A 12,713-nucleotide genomic window follows, 5' to 3' on the forward strand; every position below is an offset into this window, starting at 1 on the left:
AATGTATACGGCTTTTGAGCAGAATATAATTAACACCCAATTTAGAAAATTCCGCCTCACTTACCCTCAACTTCCTTTGCTATCATTATGGCTCTTCACTTCAAACAAATGCCTTTTCAGTGAACCCAGACCATTACTTTGAAGCTAAAAATCTGGAGCATCATCAGTTTTGTATTGTTTTCTTGGTGCATGTGAGGTCAGCTTTATGCAAATATATATCAACTCACTTGACTGAAAAGAATAAGGCCACCGGTTCTGTTTTCTTAGGCAAATCATGATCCAATACCCTGCGATCCAGCTGTAGCCAATTACTCTGACCTCTGTAGGGAAGAACATCTTGTGTTAGAAGGTCATAAATAATGGCATGTCATTATGCAATTCTATTTTTGAATACATAATAGGCATTTTTATTAATGAATTGAGTCTGATTGCAATGAAGCTGTTATATTCTCTCTGCTCACATGAATGTACAGGCACAATAGACAATGCACAATTTTCATTTTGCTCTGTGGTTTTGATGACATGCATAACGGAGTTACATTGTGCTCCATCTGTTGGCGTGAATGCTTCACAGCTTTAAGTACCCGGTTGGCCCACGTTTTCCAGTTGGACTCACTTCTCAAGTTAACTTCCATAATTCTTTTTCAATGGGCAAATGATAAGAGATGGAGAATGCTAGTCTTCAGAATATAATGAATAATGGCGAGGATTTAATTGGTAAATTTCTCACAAGTGAAATACACTTGGAAAGAAACAACTTATTCTAATAGGTGTTACTGTCTAAATGGATAAAGGGTCAAGCTATCCTAAAGTATTTCTAATACACAGTTGGTTGTCATAGGAGCGGCACAACACTTTACCGTACCAGCGACCCAGGTTCAGTTCCCACTGCCGCCTGTAAGGAGTTTGTATGTTCTCCCCATGACTGTGTGGGTTTCCTCCAGGTGCTCCAGTTTCCTCCCACAGTCCAAAGGCATAGGTTAATTGGTCATTGTAAATTGTTTTATGATTAGGCTAGGATTAAATGGAGGGGATTGCTAGGCAACCTGGCTTGAAGGGCTGATTCTTCACTGTATCTCAATAAAAATTAAAAATAGTGTTGGGCTGTTATAATACGAGGGGTGATTGATAAAGTTGTGGCCTAAGGTAAGAGTTAATTTTAGAAAACCCAGCACATTTATTTTTTCAACATAGTCCCCTCCTGCATTTACACACTTAGTCAAGCAGTTGCGGAGTATCCGGATCTTGGATCTCCAGAAAGTGTTCACAGATGGGTGATTGATAAGTTTGTGGCCCAAGGTAGAAGGAGATGAGTTATACAACTCTCATTACATGCACATGCAGGTCAACTCTGAGTGATTATGCAGGAAGTTTGAAGTTAATAACTCATCTCCTTCTACCTTAGGCCACAAACTTATCAATCACCCCTCGTATGAACTTACTGAATGCAGTATGTGGTGATAATAATGTGGAGTGCAAAAGACCTTTTCTGTTAAAGCTTTTTTGTTTTTAATCAGTGTAATGTCCTGGATCACACCTCTACTGTTATGCTGTAGGTATTTCACTTAGCAGCTCTGTAAGAGCACTCTGTTCTGCTTCAGCCTGTTTGGGTTATTGTTGGAGATGAGGGATGATGTGGAATATGTGCCTTGATGGAATATGTTTCTTGATGAGGTTTCCTTTTGTTCTAGAAGAGATGAAGAGGGAAGACGTTTGTTCGGGATGGACTGCGAGCAACGTTTGGAAGGTGGTGTGTGCTTTCATGTGGACCGAGGGCCCAGTCCGTGAGTGAGAGAGAATTTGAAGATGAGCTCCAACTTGACTGTTTAATTAGAATGGTCCCTTTTCTCGAGCGCACCTCAATCTCACGAGTTTGATGGGGTCGGAGGTTGTCTTCCCTAGACTTACAAAGCCAAGGAGACGGGGCATTTCATCGGTAGGAAGTAACCATCTTCACAACTGACATAATAAAGTACTCCAGTCCAATAGATACTATTGTATTTAAATGATGAATTTTGGAGAGGCGAATTAGCTCTTCCTTGTTGCTAGTTAAAAATAACTGGAGCTGGATTTGACTCTTGAGCCTAGATTTTCAGCACAAGTGCCGGGGTATCCACAAATGAACAAAGTGCTATTGATCATTATGAAGATAAGACAGAAGGAAATTGATTTAAAAAAATACACCATAATTTAACAAAGACAAAAGGTAACCTCTCTCGACAAGAGTCACATTTTGCCAAAATACAAATGATTATATACTTACAATTTTCAGCCCGATCATGATATTTTAAAAAAAATGGAAGATAGATTATCAATAGTTCTTTCCTTTCAACCTAATACTGCTGAGCAGCTTTGATCTAACATCAACTGCTTGAGAAATAATCAATTCTCTTCCAGACAGTACAGCACTGTTTTTTTTGCCCCACTGCCACTGACGTGCAAAAAATAGATGTCATTGATGCTCAACAGTTAACAATATACTTCCTTAACTGGTCTCAGAGTTACAACTTTTACTACAACGTGATGGTAAAATGTGTTTCAATAATACCAAGAGACAATACAACATTTTGAATGATTTATATTAATTTAGTTTCATTTGAATTGTAAAGCAGAATCATTATCCCCATAGCTGACTCATTTTAGCTGGTAGTTTTAATAGTATCATACTATTAAGATATTAAACACAAAAAAAAACCTGAAGGGAAACAGTCTTTCCTCAGCTACAGTTGAGCATCATTTCCTGTAGACCTGAACCAGTTAATGAGGGAATAACCTTCTATCTTTGAATGTGAAACAGGATCATCCAATGTTCCTTTGCCAAGACCAACTGGACTCAAGATTGCGAGGGAAAGCCCATTAAATAAACAGTGCCCACATACAGCAAGAAGGTGTTAATGGAGTAAGAGATCTTTCCCACAATAGGGCATGGTTTCTTGTACTATTTCTCAGATACCGGAGACAAACTTTAGTTTAATTGCATCACCTATCATTAAATCTCAGTTCATCTCTGCGAACATCGTCAGAGAGCAATTCAGCTCTCTGCAAGTGAAACATCCGGTCCTGAAGAAGGGTCTCAGACCAAAACATTGACTGTATACTCATTTCCATAGATACTGCCTGACCTGCTGAGTCCCTCCAACACTTCGTGTGTTGCTTAAGTGAAACAAATGCCAACATTTAAAAAAAAGCCTGAATATTGTTCACTAAAATTACTCTTACAACTGCAATTATTGGAATATTGTATGTGAAAATTGCCCTAAATTCTCCCCATAACGTTGATGTCCTTACTAATCAAGAGCCTATCAACGACTGCTTTAAATATACCTCGTGACTTGGCCTCCACAGCCATATGTTGCAATTTAATTCACAGGTACACCACACTCTAGCTAAATAAATTCCTCCTCATCTCTGTCCTAGAGACATCCTTCCATACTGAATCTGTGTCCTCTGGTCCAAGACTCTTCCACTATTGGAAACGCCCTCTCCATGTCTACTCTAGGCTTTTCAATGAGATTGAAAACTGACCCAGAGCCTTCAAATGCTCTTCATAGCATATCCATAGATTTGTTTGTGTTGTGTTATTTATTAATTCCAAGCTGGCTCCATGTTGAATTAATTTTCAGCTTGCTGAGATATGTGACGGTGTAGCTTCCCAAATATTCCTTACAGGTTGTGGTATTATTATGTCAATGATTTGGATGATAGAATTGGTGGGGGTGGCTTTGTGGCTGGGTTTTCGGATGATATAAAGACAGGTAGCGGGGCAGATGATGTTGAGGAAGCAGGGAGTCTGCAGAAGGACATACAGATTCAGCGAATGGGCAAAGTGGCAGATGGAATTTAGTTTGGGGAAGTTTATGGCCATGCACTTAGGTAGAAAGAATAAAGGCGTAGACTGTTTTCTAAAGAGGTAGAAAAATTCAAAAATCAGAGGTGCAAAGGGATGGATTACTGCTTGTAATTTACTTTAAGAACTGAAGACTGATTCTTGTTTACGACAGGAAGGAAATGCTCTCTTCTCATTGCTGCCATCAGCAAGGTGTTACAGGAGCCTCAGGACTCACACCAGCAGGTTCAGGAACAGTTATTACACCTCATCCACCTCAAGCCAAAGGGGATAACTTCACTCACAAATGTTCCCACAACCCACGGAATCACTTTCAAGGACTCTTCATCTCATGTTCTCATTACTTATTGCTTATTTATTATTATTCCTTTCTTTTCGTATTTGAAGTTTGTCGTCTGTTGCACATTGTTTGAGGTTCCAAGTTGGTGCAGTCTTTCACTGAATTGAATTGACTTACTTCTTGCATCCTTCACATACATGAAGAGTAAAAATCTTTATGTTATGTCTCTGTCTAAATGTGCAATCATTGTAATTTATAATAATTTATCATAAATAGAACAGTCAATATAACATAGAAATACAATTGTATCAGCATGAGTTAATCAGTCTGATGGCCTGGTGGAAGAAGCTGTCCCGGAGCCTGTTGGTCCTGGCTTTTATGCTGCGGTGCCATTTCCCAGATGGCAGCAGCTGGAATAGATTGTGACTCGGGTCCCCAATGATCCTTTCAGCCCTTTTCTCACACCTGTCTTTGTAAATGTCCTGAATCGTGGGAAATTCCCAACTATAGATGCGCTGGGCTATCTGCACCACTCGCTGCAGAATCCTGTGAACAAGGGAGGTACAGTTCCCATACAAGGCAGTGATGCAGTCAGTTAGGAGGCTGTAGAAAGTCATTATGGTTACTAATCTATAATGGCTTTATTGAGTATGCCTGCAAGGAAATGAATCTCAGGGTTGATATATGGTGATATATATGTACCTTGATAATAATTTTACTTTGAACTTTTGAGCTTCGAAGCTGAGCAAGTAATATTGGTTGGGAGTTTAAATTGCACAACTCTCTGATCCTTGTAAAGGTCAGCTGCTGTGATAGAAAGCGGAGTAGGGAAAAAAGGACCCCACCTGGGTCCTGGACAGTGAATATCCACCACTATCTAACAAAGTTTGGCCTGGCATTGGAGGGGGTCCAGAGGAAGTTGACAGGAACGATCGTGGGAATGAGAGAGTTAATACTTTAGAAGAGTTCTATGGAGTTTAGAAAAGTGAGAGGGTGAAGAGAGTCTCATTAAAACTTATTGAATTTTGAAACGTTGCGATACAATGGATGTGGAGAAGATGCTTCCTACAGTGGGGTAGTCTAGGACCAGAGGGCAGAGCCTCAGAAAAGAAAAGCATCTCTTTAGAACAGAGATGAGGAGCAATTTATTTAGTGAGAGGGTGGTAAATCATTGGAATTCATTGCCACAGATGGCTGAGGAGGTCAAGTCATTGGGTATAGTTAAAGTGGAGGTTGATAGATTCTTGGTTAATAAGGGTGTCAAATGTTATGAGGAGAAGTCAGGAGAATGGAGTTGGGAGGGAAAATAAATCAGCCAAGATGAAATGGCAGAGCAGACTTGATAAGCTGAATGGCCTAATTCTGCTCCTATGTCTTATGGTCATATTCCCTGTCTACTTAAACTCCCAACTCCAGCTGATTGAAAAATGACATGTTTCTCACACGAGTGGACAAACATAGGGATCTTGGCATCCAGAATCAGGTTTAATATCACTGGCATATGTTGTAAAAGTTGATGTTTTGCTGCAGCGACATACAAAATAAAAGCTATAATTTACAATAAGTATATATAAAAATAAATTAAACAAGTTGTGCAAAAAGAGAGGGAAAATACTGAGGAAGATTCATGGGTTCATTGTCCAGAGATCCAATGGTGGAGGGGAAGAGCTGTTCCTAAACACTGAGTGCGTATCTTGAGGCTCCTGTACCTCCTCCTTGATGGTAGCAATGAGAAAAGGGCATGTCCTGGGTATGGGGGTCCTTAATGATGGATGCCACCTTTTTAAGGCAACGCCTTTTGAAGGTGTCCTGGATGTTGGGGAGGCTAGTGTCACTGCTGGAGCTGGCTGAGTTTACAACTTTCTGCAGCTTTTTCTGATCCTGTGCAGTGGCCCCTCTATACCAGACAGTGATGCATCCAGTTAGAATGCTCTCCACAGTAAATCTGTAGAAATTTGCGAGCGTCTTTGGTGACATGCCAATTCTCAGCAAACTCCTAATGAACTATAGCCACCATTGTGCCTTCTTTGTAATTGGATCAATATGTTGCGTTCAGGATGTTGAGAGATGTTGACGCCCAGGAACACGAAACTGCTCACCCTTTCCACTTCTGATCATCCCTCAATGACGACTGGTGTGTGTTCCCTCAACTTCCCCTTTCTGAAGTCCACAATCAATTCCTTGGTCTTACTGATGTTGTTGTTACAACACCATCCAACCAGCTGATCTGTCTCACTCCTGTATGCCTCCTCATCACCATTGAAATTCTGCCAACAATAGTTGTGTCATCTGCAAATTTATAGATGGCGTTTGAGCTCTGCCTAGCCATATAATTGAGGGGTTAGAGAGAGTAGAGCAGTGGGCTAAGCACACATCCTTGAGATGCATCAGAGTTGATTGTCAGCAAGGAGGGGATGTTACTTCCGATCCACACAGAGTTGGGTCTCCTAGTGAGGAAATCAAAGATCCTGTTGCAGAGGGAGGTCCCCAGATTTTGGAGCTTGTTGATTAGAACTGAGGGTACGATAGTGTTGAAAGCTGAGCTGTAGTCAATAAACAGCAGCTTGATATAAATATTACTATTGTTCAGGTGATCAAAGGCTGGGTGGAGAGCCAGTGTAGGCCTACTGAGGCTACAGGCAAATTGTAGCAGGTCCAAGTCTTGCTTAGGCAGGAGCTGATTCTGGCCGTGACCAACCTCTCAAAGCACTTCAGCACAGTAGAAGTGAATGCCACAGAGTGAAAGTCATTGAGGCAGGTCTCCCTGCTCATGTTGGGCTCTGGTACGACTGTTGCCCTTTTGAAGCAGGTAGGAACCACTGACTGCAGCTTCCAAGCTGACAGATCCCTCAGAGTTACCACACAAGTTGATAGTGCGGTTAAGGCGGCCTATGGTGTGCTGGCCTACATTAGGGGTTTGAATTCAGGAGCTTCAAGATAATGTTGCAGCTGTATAAAAATCTGTTATGGCCATACTTGGAATATTGTGTGTGGGAATAATGGTTGCCTCATTATCAAAAGGATGTGGAAACTAGAGAGAACACAGAGAAGATTTACCAGGATATACCCTGAATTTGAGAAAGTGCCTCGTGAGGAAAAGTTAAGCAAGCTACAGCTTTTCTCTCGGAGGTGGAAGAGGATGAGAGGCAGCTTAATAAAGATTATGAGAGGCATAGACAATGTGGACAGCCACCACCTTTCTTCTTGGGTGGCAACGGCAAATACCAAAGACATCTATATAAGTTGAATGGAGGAAAGCTTAGAGGAGATGTCAGAAGTAGGTTTTCTCCCCCACACAGAGAGAGGTGGGTGCCTAGAACATACCTCCTAGGATAATGATAGAGGCTGATACAACAAGGACGTTTAAGACAAATGGATGTAAGAAATAAGGAGGGTTATGGACTGTGTAGGAGGGAAGGGAGTAAGTTTATATAGATCAGCACAACATCATAGGCTGAACGTCCCACACTATGCTATGAATGATGCTGTATGTAATTAAATTTATAATCAGACTGAACCCTGTATATAAGGGACTGAAAAAGGGATCACTAGATGAAGACGTTTCAGCTAATTATTCACTATTTTGATGGAATAGATTATTTGTTTCAAGGAACTTTATCTATTGTCATTATAACATATTGTATTATATTTTAAATTATTATATATCAAATCTACATTATTTAAGGAGTCTGCTAAAGTTTCCCATTAGGTTAATCTGGATTACATTCTTAAAACATAAAAATAGATTATTACAAGATTGTTAAATTTTCTGCTTTGGTGACCTCATATGGTACCAATCCATTAAAAATAAGAAACTTCCCTTCCCAACATTGAAGTAGGTGTGGACTGCAGTACAGAAGAAGGAAACACAGTAATGTCGAAATCCACTAGGAGTTTAAAGTGTTCTATTGCCCTTTGTTTCTCATATTCATTCAGGAAGTGGGTGTTGTTGGATTGGCCAGCATTTACTGCCCAACCTGAATTATCTTTGAGAAAGCTGAGGTGACCTGCCTTCTTGATATGTGCTGTAAAGGTGGTGTTACAATGTAGTTCAGCAAAAAGCTCCAGTATTGAGACTCAGTAATCTAATAAAGGAATAGTGATATTCTTCCAAAGCAAGACACTGTGCAGTTTGCAGGAAAGCCTGATAGTGGTAGCATTCTCACACAACTTCTACACTTGCCCTTCTGGATGCTAGAGACTGCGTGTTTTTATGACGCTTTTGAAACAGCTTTGGCAAGCAGCTGTAATGCACTTCGTAAAATTGATGTTGCTAGCTGAACTTCATAGCTTGCCAACATAGAACAGTGAAATGTTATAACACAAATTTTTTATTTTACTCTTTATATAAAGTATGCATAATTAATTTCATCAGGACAATCAAGTTACAAAATATAAAAGGGGAAAGACTTTATAATTGCATTTTTGTCTAAAATAATGTCTAAAACTGCAGTAAGCAAGAATAAAATTACTCTTCATGAATTATCATGTTTTGAAGTTGGATCTCAAAAAGGTATAATTTCAGCTATCAGTTCCTTCGATGCTTAGATACAAACACATAAGATACTGCTTTATGGAGTTGTTTGTGATAAAAGATTTTTGGAAATTCTTAGAGTCAAAATCAGGTTTATTATCACTGTGAAACGTTGTGAAATTTGTTGCTTTACAGCAGCAGTAAAGTGCAAGGCATTAAAAAAATCACTAAGTTACAATAAGAAATAGATAATAAAGTAAATAAAAAGAGCAACAAGAGAGCAAAGTAGTGAGGTCATGTTGATCTGTTCAGAAATCTGATGGTGGAGGGGAAGAAGCTGTTCCTAAAACGATAAGTGTGTGCCTGTAACTCCTCCCTGACGGTAGTAATGAGATGAGGGCATGTCCTGTATGGTGAGAGTCTTTGATGATAGATGCCGCATTCCTGAGGCACTGCCTTTTTAAAGATGCTCTCAATGGTGGGAATTCTTGTTCCCATGACGGAGCTGGCAAAAATGACAACCATGTGCATTGTGCATGTATCATGTGCACTGAAGCCTCCATACCAGACAGTGATGCAACCAGTCGGAATGGTCTCCACACTGCATCTGCAGAAGTTTGCTAGAGTCTTCAGTGATATACCACATCCCCTCAAATTATGAATGAGGTATAGCCACTGGCATGTTTTCATGACTGTATCAATATGTTGGGCTAGGATAGATGATCATTGAGACACAATGCAGAATAGGCCCTTCCAGCCACGAAACCAAGCAACCCCCAATTAACCCTAGCCTAATCACAGGAAAATTTACAACGGCCAATCAACCTACTAACCAGTCCACCTTTGGACTGTGGGAGCACCCAGAGGAAACCCACACATTCCACTGGGAGGATGTACAGACTCCTTGTACCCGACATCGGAGTTGAACTCCGAACCCCAACACGCCAGGCGGGAGTAGCGGTGTGCTGACCGCTGCATCACCGTGGTGATCCTCAGATGTACGCCCAGGAACCTGAAGCCGCTTACCCCCGATAAGGACTAGTGTGTGTCTGGGGATATACAATAAAAGCTAAAGGAATACAGGCTCTTCCCTTCTTGCTAGCAAGGGTTGAAACTCCATCTAAAGAGGGTAATAATTGCCCAGATATCTAATTCTCATTAATAAATGCATATTACTAGCTATTAGACAATTAACTGGAATCTTCAAACAACTCAAAAATAATCTTGTGCCCAATGAAACTAATTTTGATTACCATTGTGGCCTGTTCATAGCTCCCTTGGTTCTGAGTCAGAACCGCAGTCACACTGACTTATATTAACATAGGATCACAATACCACAACACTATTCAAAGGCATTCAGAGAGTACTTAGAAAATAGAATTTGGTACTTGGAAACATACTAGGCCAAAAGCCTGGTCAAAGAGAGGAATTTAAGAAGCATAAGAGGAGGAATGAGAGGAGCTTAAGTGAAGAATCCACTGCCTTTAGAGTTTAGTTGGGACAATGAAATTCAGAAATGCTCAAAACTCCTGAATTGGAGTGGAGGTTTAGGGTAGTGGAAGTTGTTGGGGGGGGGGGGGGGGGGGGGGTGTGTGTGTGTGTGTGTGTGTGTGTGTGTGTGTGTGTGTGTGTGTGTGTGTGTGTGTGTGTGTGTGTGTGTGTGTGTGTGTGTGTGTGTGTGTGTGTGTGTGTGTGTGTGTGTGTGTGTGTGTGGAATCACTAAAACATTGTAAAATAGATAAATTGACTGTAATTCAAAATTAAGTTAATTCAGGCGAAGTGATGGAGTCTTGTTTGTTGGGAACCAAGTTTGTGATTGATACAGAAGGTGATGATCTTCCACTGGATAACAGATAAATATTATGACAAGTCCATTCCAGGACAGTGGATTGATAGATGAAACTGGCTGGAAAGTATGAACTGATAGCTAGGATTTGAATGATGATATATGCACTGCTGTTAAGGCCACAAGGCATGGGAGAGATGAGATTCCCCTCCTTTTTCTTCTAAATTCCAGTGAGTATGGGTAAAAAGCCATCAAACATTTCTCATACATTAATCCTTTCATCCTGGGAATAATTTTTGTGAACTTCCTCTAGACTCTCTCTACTGCTAGCACATCTCTTCTGAGCTAAGAGGCTCAAAACTGCTCACAATACTTCATATGCAGTTTAAGCAATGCCTTATAAACCCTCAGTATTACATCCTTGCTTTTATATTCTCATTCACTGGAAATGAACACTAACATTGCATTTGCCCTTCTCCCCAATAACTCCTCCTGCAAGTTAGCCTTCATGGAATCCTGCACGAGGTCTTCCAAATCCCTTTGCACCTCAGATTTTTGAATTTAGAAAATAGTCCACACCTTTGTTCCTTATACCAAACTACATGATCATACACTTCCCTATCCTATCTTCCATTTGCCACTTCTTTGCCCCTTCTTCCAATCTGTCCAAGTCCTTCTACAGATTACCTGCTTCCTCAGCACTACCTGCCCCTCCATCTATCTTTCTATCATCTGCAAATTTGGCCCCAAATCTCATTCAAATCATTGACATAGAACATGAAAGGAACTGGGCCCAACACAGACACCTGTGGCAGACCACTAGTCTCCAGAAGCCAACCAGAAACTTAACTTACTGCCCATTATGCCGCAGACGTTTAGGGCAGCAGTGAAGGTCCTTCATTTCTGTCCTTCCATCGCACAGGCCTTTAGAAGAATTCTTCTAAAGAAAGTAGAAGGATCCTCCATTGCTGCTTCTGTAACAATGTCTTTTTGAGCATTCACTGTTGTTAGTAGTGAACAGAACCCTCGGACCTGGAGGACTGGTGGACACTCTTAGTCTGGCCTCTACTCTTTGACCTGTTTAGCATGGGTGAAAATACCAAGAGCAAAAGCACAAGGCCCTGATTCTAGCCAACATAGCTCTCCGGGTCATTGATGCACACAGGTCTCCAAACCCTACAGCAAGGCTATGGTTCTTTTAGAAGAACCAAATAGAAAAGGCCCCCTTTATTCCTACACTTTGTCTTCTGCCTGTCAGCCAATTTTCTATCCATGCTAGTATCTTTCCTGTAATACCATGTGCTCTTATTTTGTTAAGAACATCACGTGCCGCATCTTGTCAAAGGTCTTCTGAAAATCCAAGTATACAACATACATTTTATTTATCATACAACATTCATTTAGTCTATCCTGCTTGTTATTTCCTCAAATAATTCCTGCATATTTGTCAGGCAAGATTTCCCCTTTAGAAAACCATGCTATCTTTGGCCTATTTTATCATGTGCCTCTAAGTACTTCCTTAATAATAGATTCCAACATATTTCCAACCACTGAAGTCAGGCTAACAGGTCTATAAATTTCCAATCTTCTGTCTCCCACCCTCCTTAAAGAGTGGTGTGACTTTTGTGCAATTTTCTAGTCCTCAGGAGCCATTCTAGAATCTAGTGATTCTTGAAAGATCTTTAGTAATGCTTCCATAATCTCTTCAGCCTCCTCTTTCAGAACCCTGTGGTGTAGTCCATCTGGTCCAGGAGCCTCATCTACTTTCAGACGTTGCAGTATCCCAAATATCTTCTCCTTAGTATTAGCAACCACACTGACTTCTGTCCTGACACGTTCTGCCAATATTGCTAGTGCCTTCCACAGTGAAGGTGAACGTAAAATACTGATGAAGTTCATCCACCATTAGTAACCTCTCCAGTATCATTTTTCAGCTGTCTGATATCCACTCTCACCTCTCTTACTTTTTATACAGTATAACTGAAAAAACTTTTTGTACCCTTTTATATTATTGACCAGCCTACCTTCATATTTAATCTTTTCTCTCTTTATTGCTTTTTAGTTGCTTTCTGTTGGTTCTCAAAAGCTTCCCAATCCCCTGAATTCCAACTTTTTTTTCTATTTTCTACGCCTTCTGAATTGCTGTCAGAAACTCCAGCTGTTGCTTTTCTGCTGACATCCCTGAGAGAATCCCTTTCCAATCGTCTTTCACCATCTCCTCTCTCATGCCACTGTAATTCGCTTCACTCCAATGTAATACTCATACATCTGACTTTATCTTCTCTCTCTCTCAAACTGCAGAATGAATTCTAACATTATGATCACT

At 40.6% G+C, this 12,713-nt stretch overlaps 1 protein-coding gene across 5 annotated transcripts in view; it reads right to left on the reverse strand.

The window, feature by feature from the left end:
* The window catches only part of LOC140741871 (FERM domain-containing protein 4B-like), a 316,280-nt gene that overhangs the window by 139,865 nt on the left and 163,702 nt on the right, over positions 1–12,713 (reverse strand). For all 5 annotated transcript variants that reach the window (XM_073072370.1, XM_073072368.1, XM_073072369.1 and 2 more), the window contains exon 4: positions 228–320. In XM_073072370.1, the coding sequence (XP_072928471.1) occupies positions 228–320 (93 nt within the window). The remainder of the gene's footprint in view (positions 1–227; positions 321–12,713) is intronic.

This window comes from Hemitrygon akajei, chromosome 19, assembly GCF_048418815.1.
Source record: "Hemitrygon akajei chromosome 19, sHemAka1.3, whole genome shotgun sequence".
Taxonomy (NCBI): Eukaryota; Metazoa; Chordata; class Chondrichthyes; order Myliobatiformes; family Dasyatidae; genus Hemitrygon; species Hemitrygon akajei.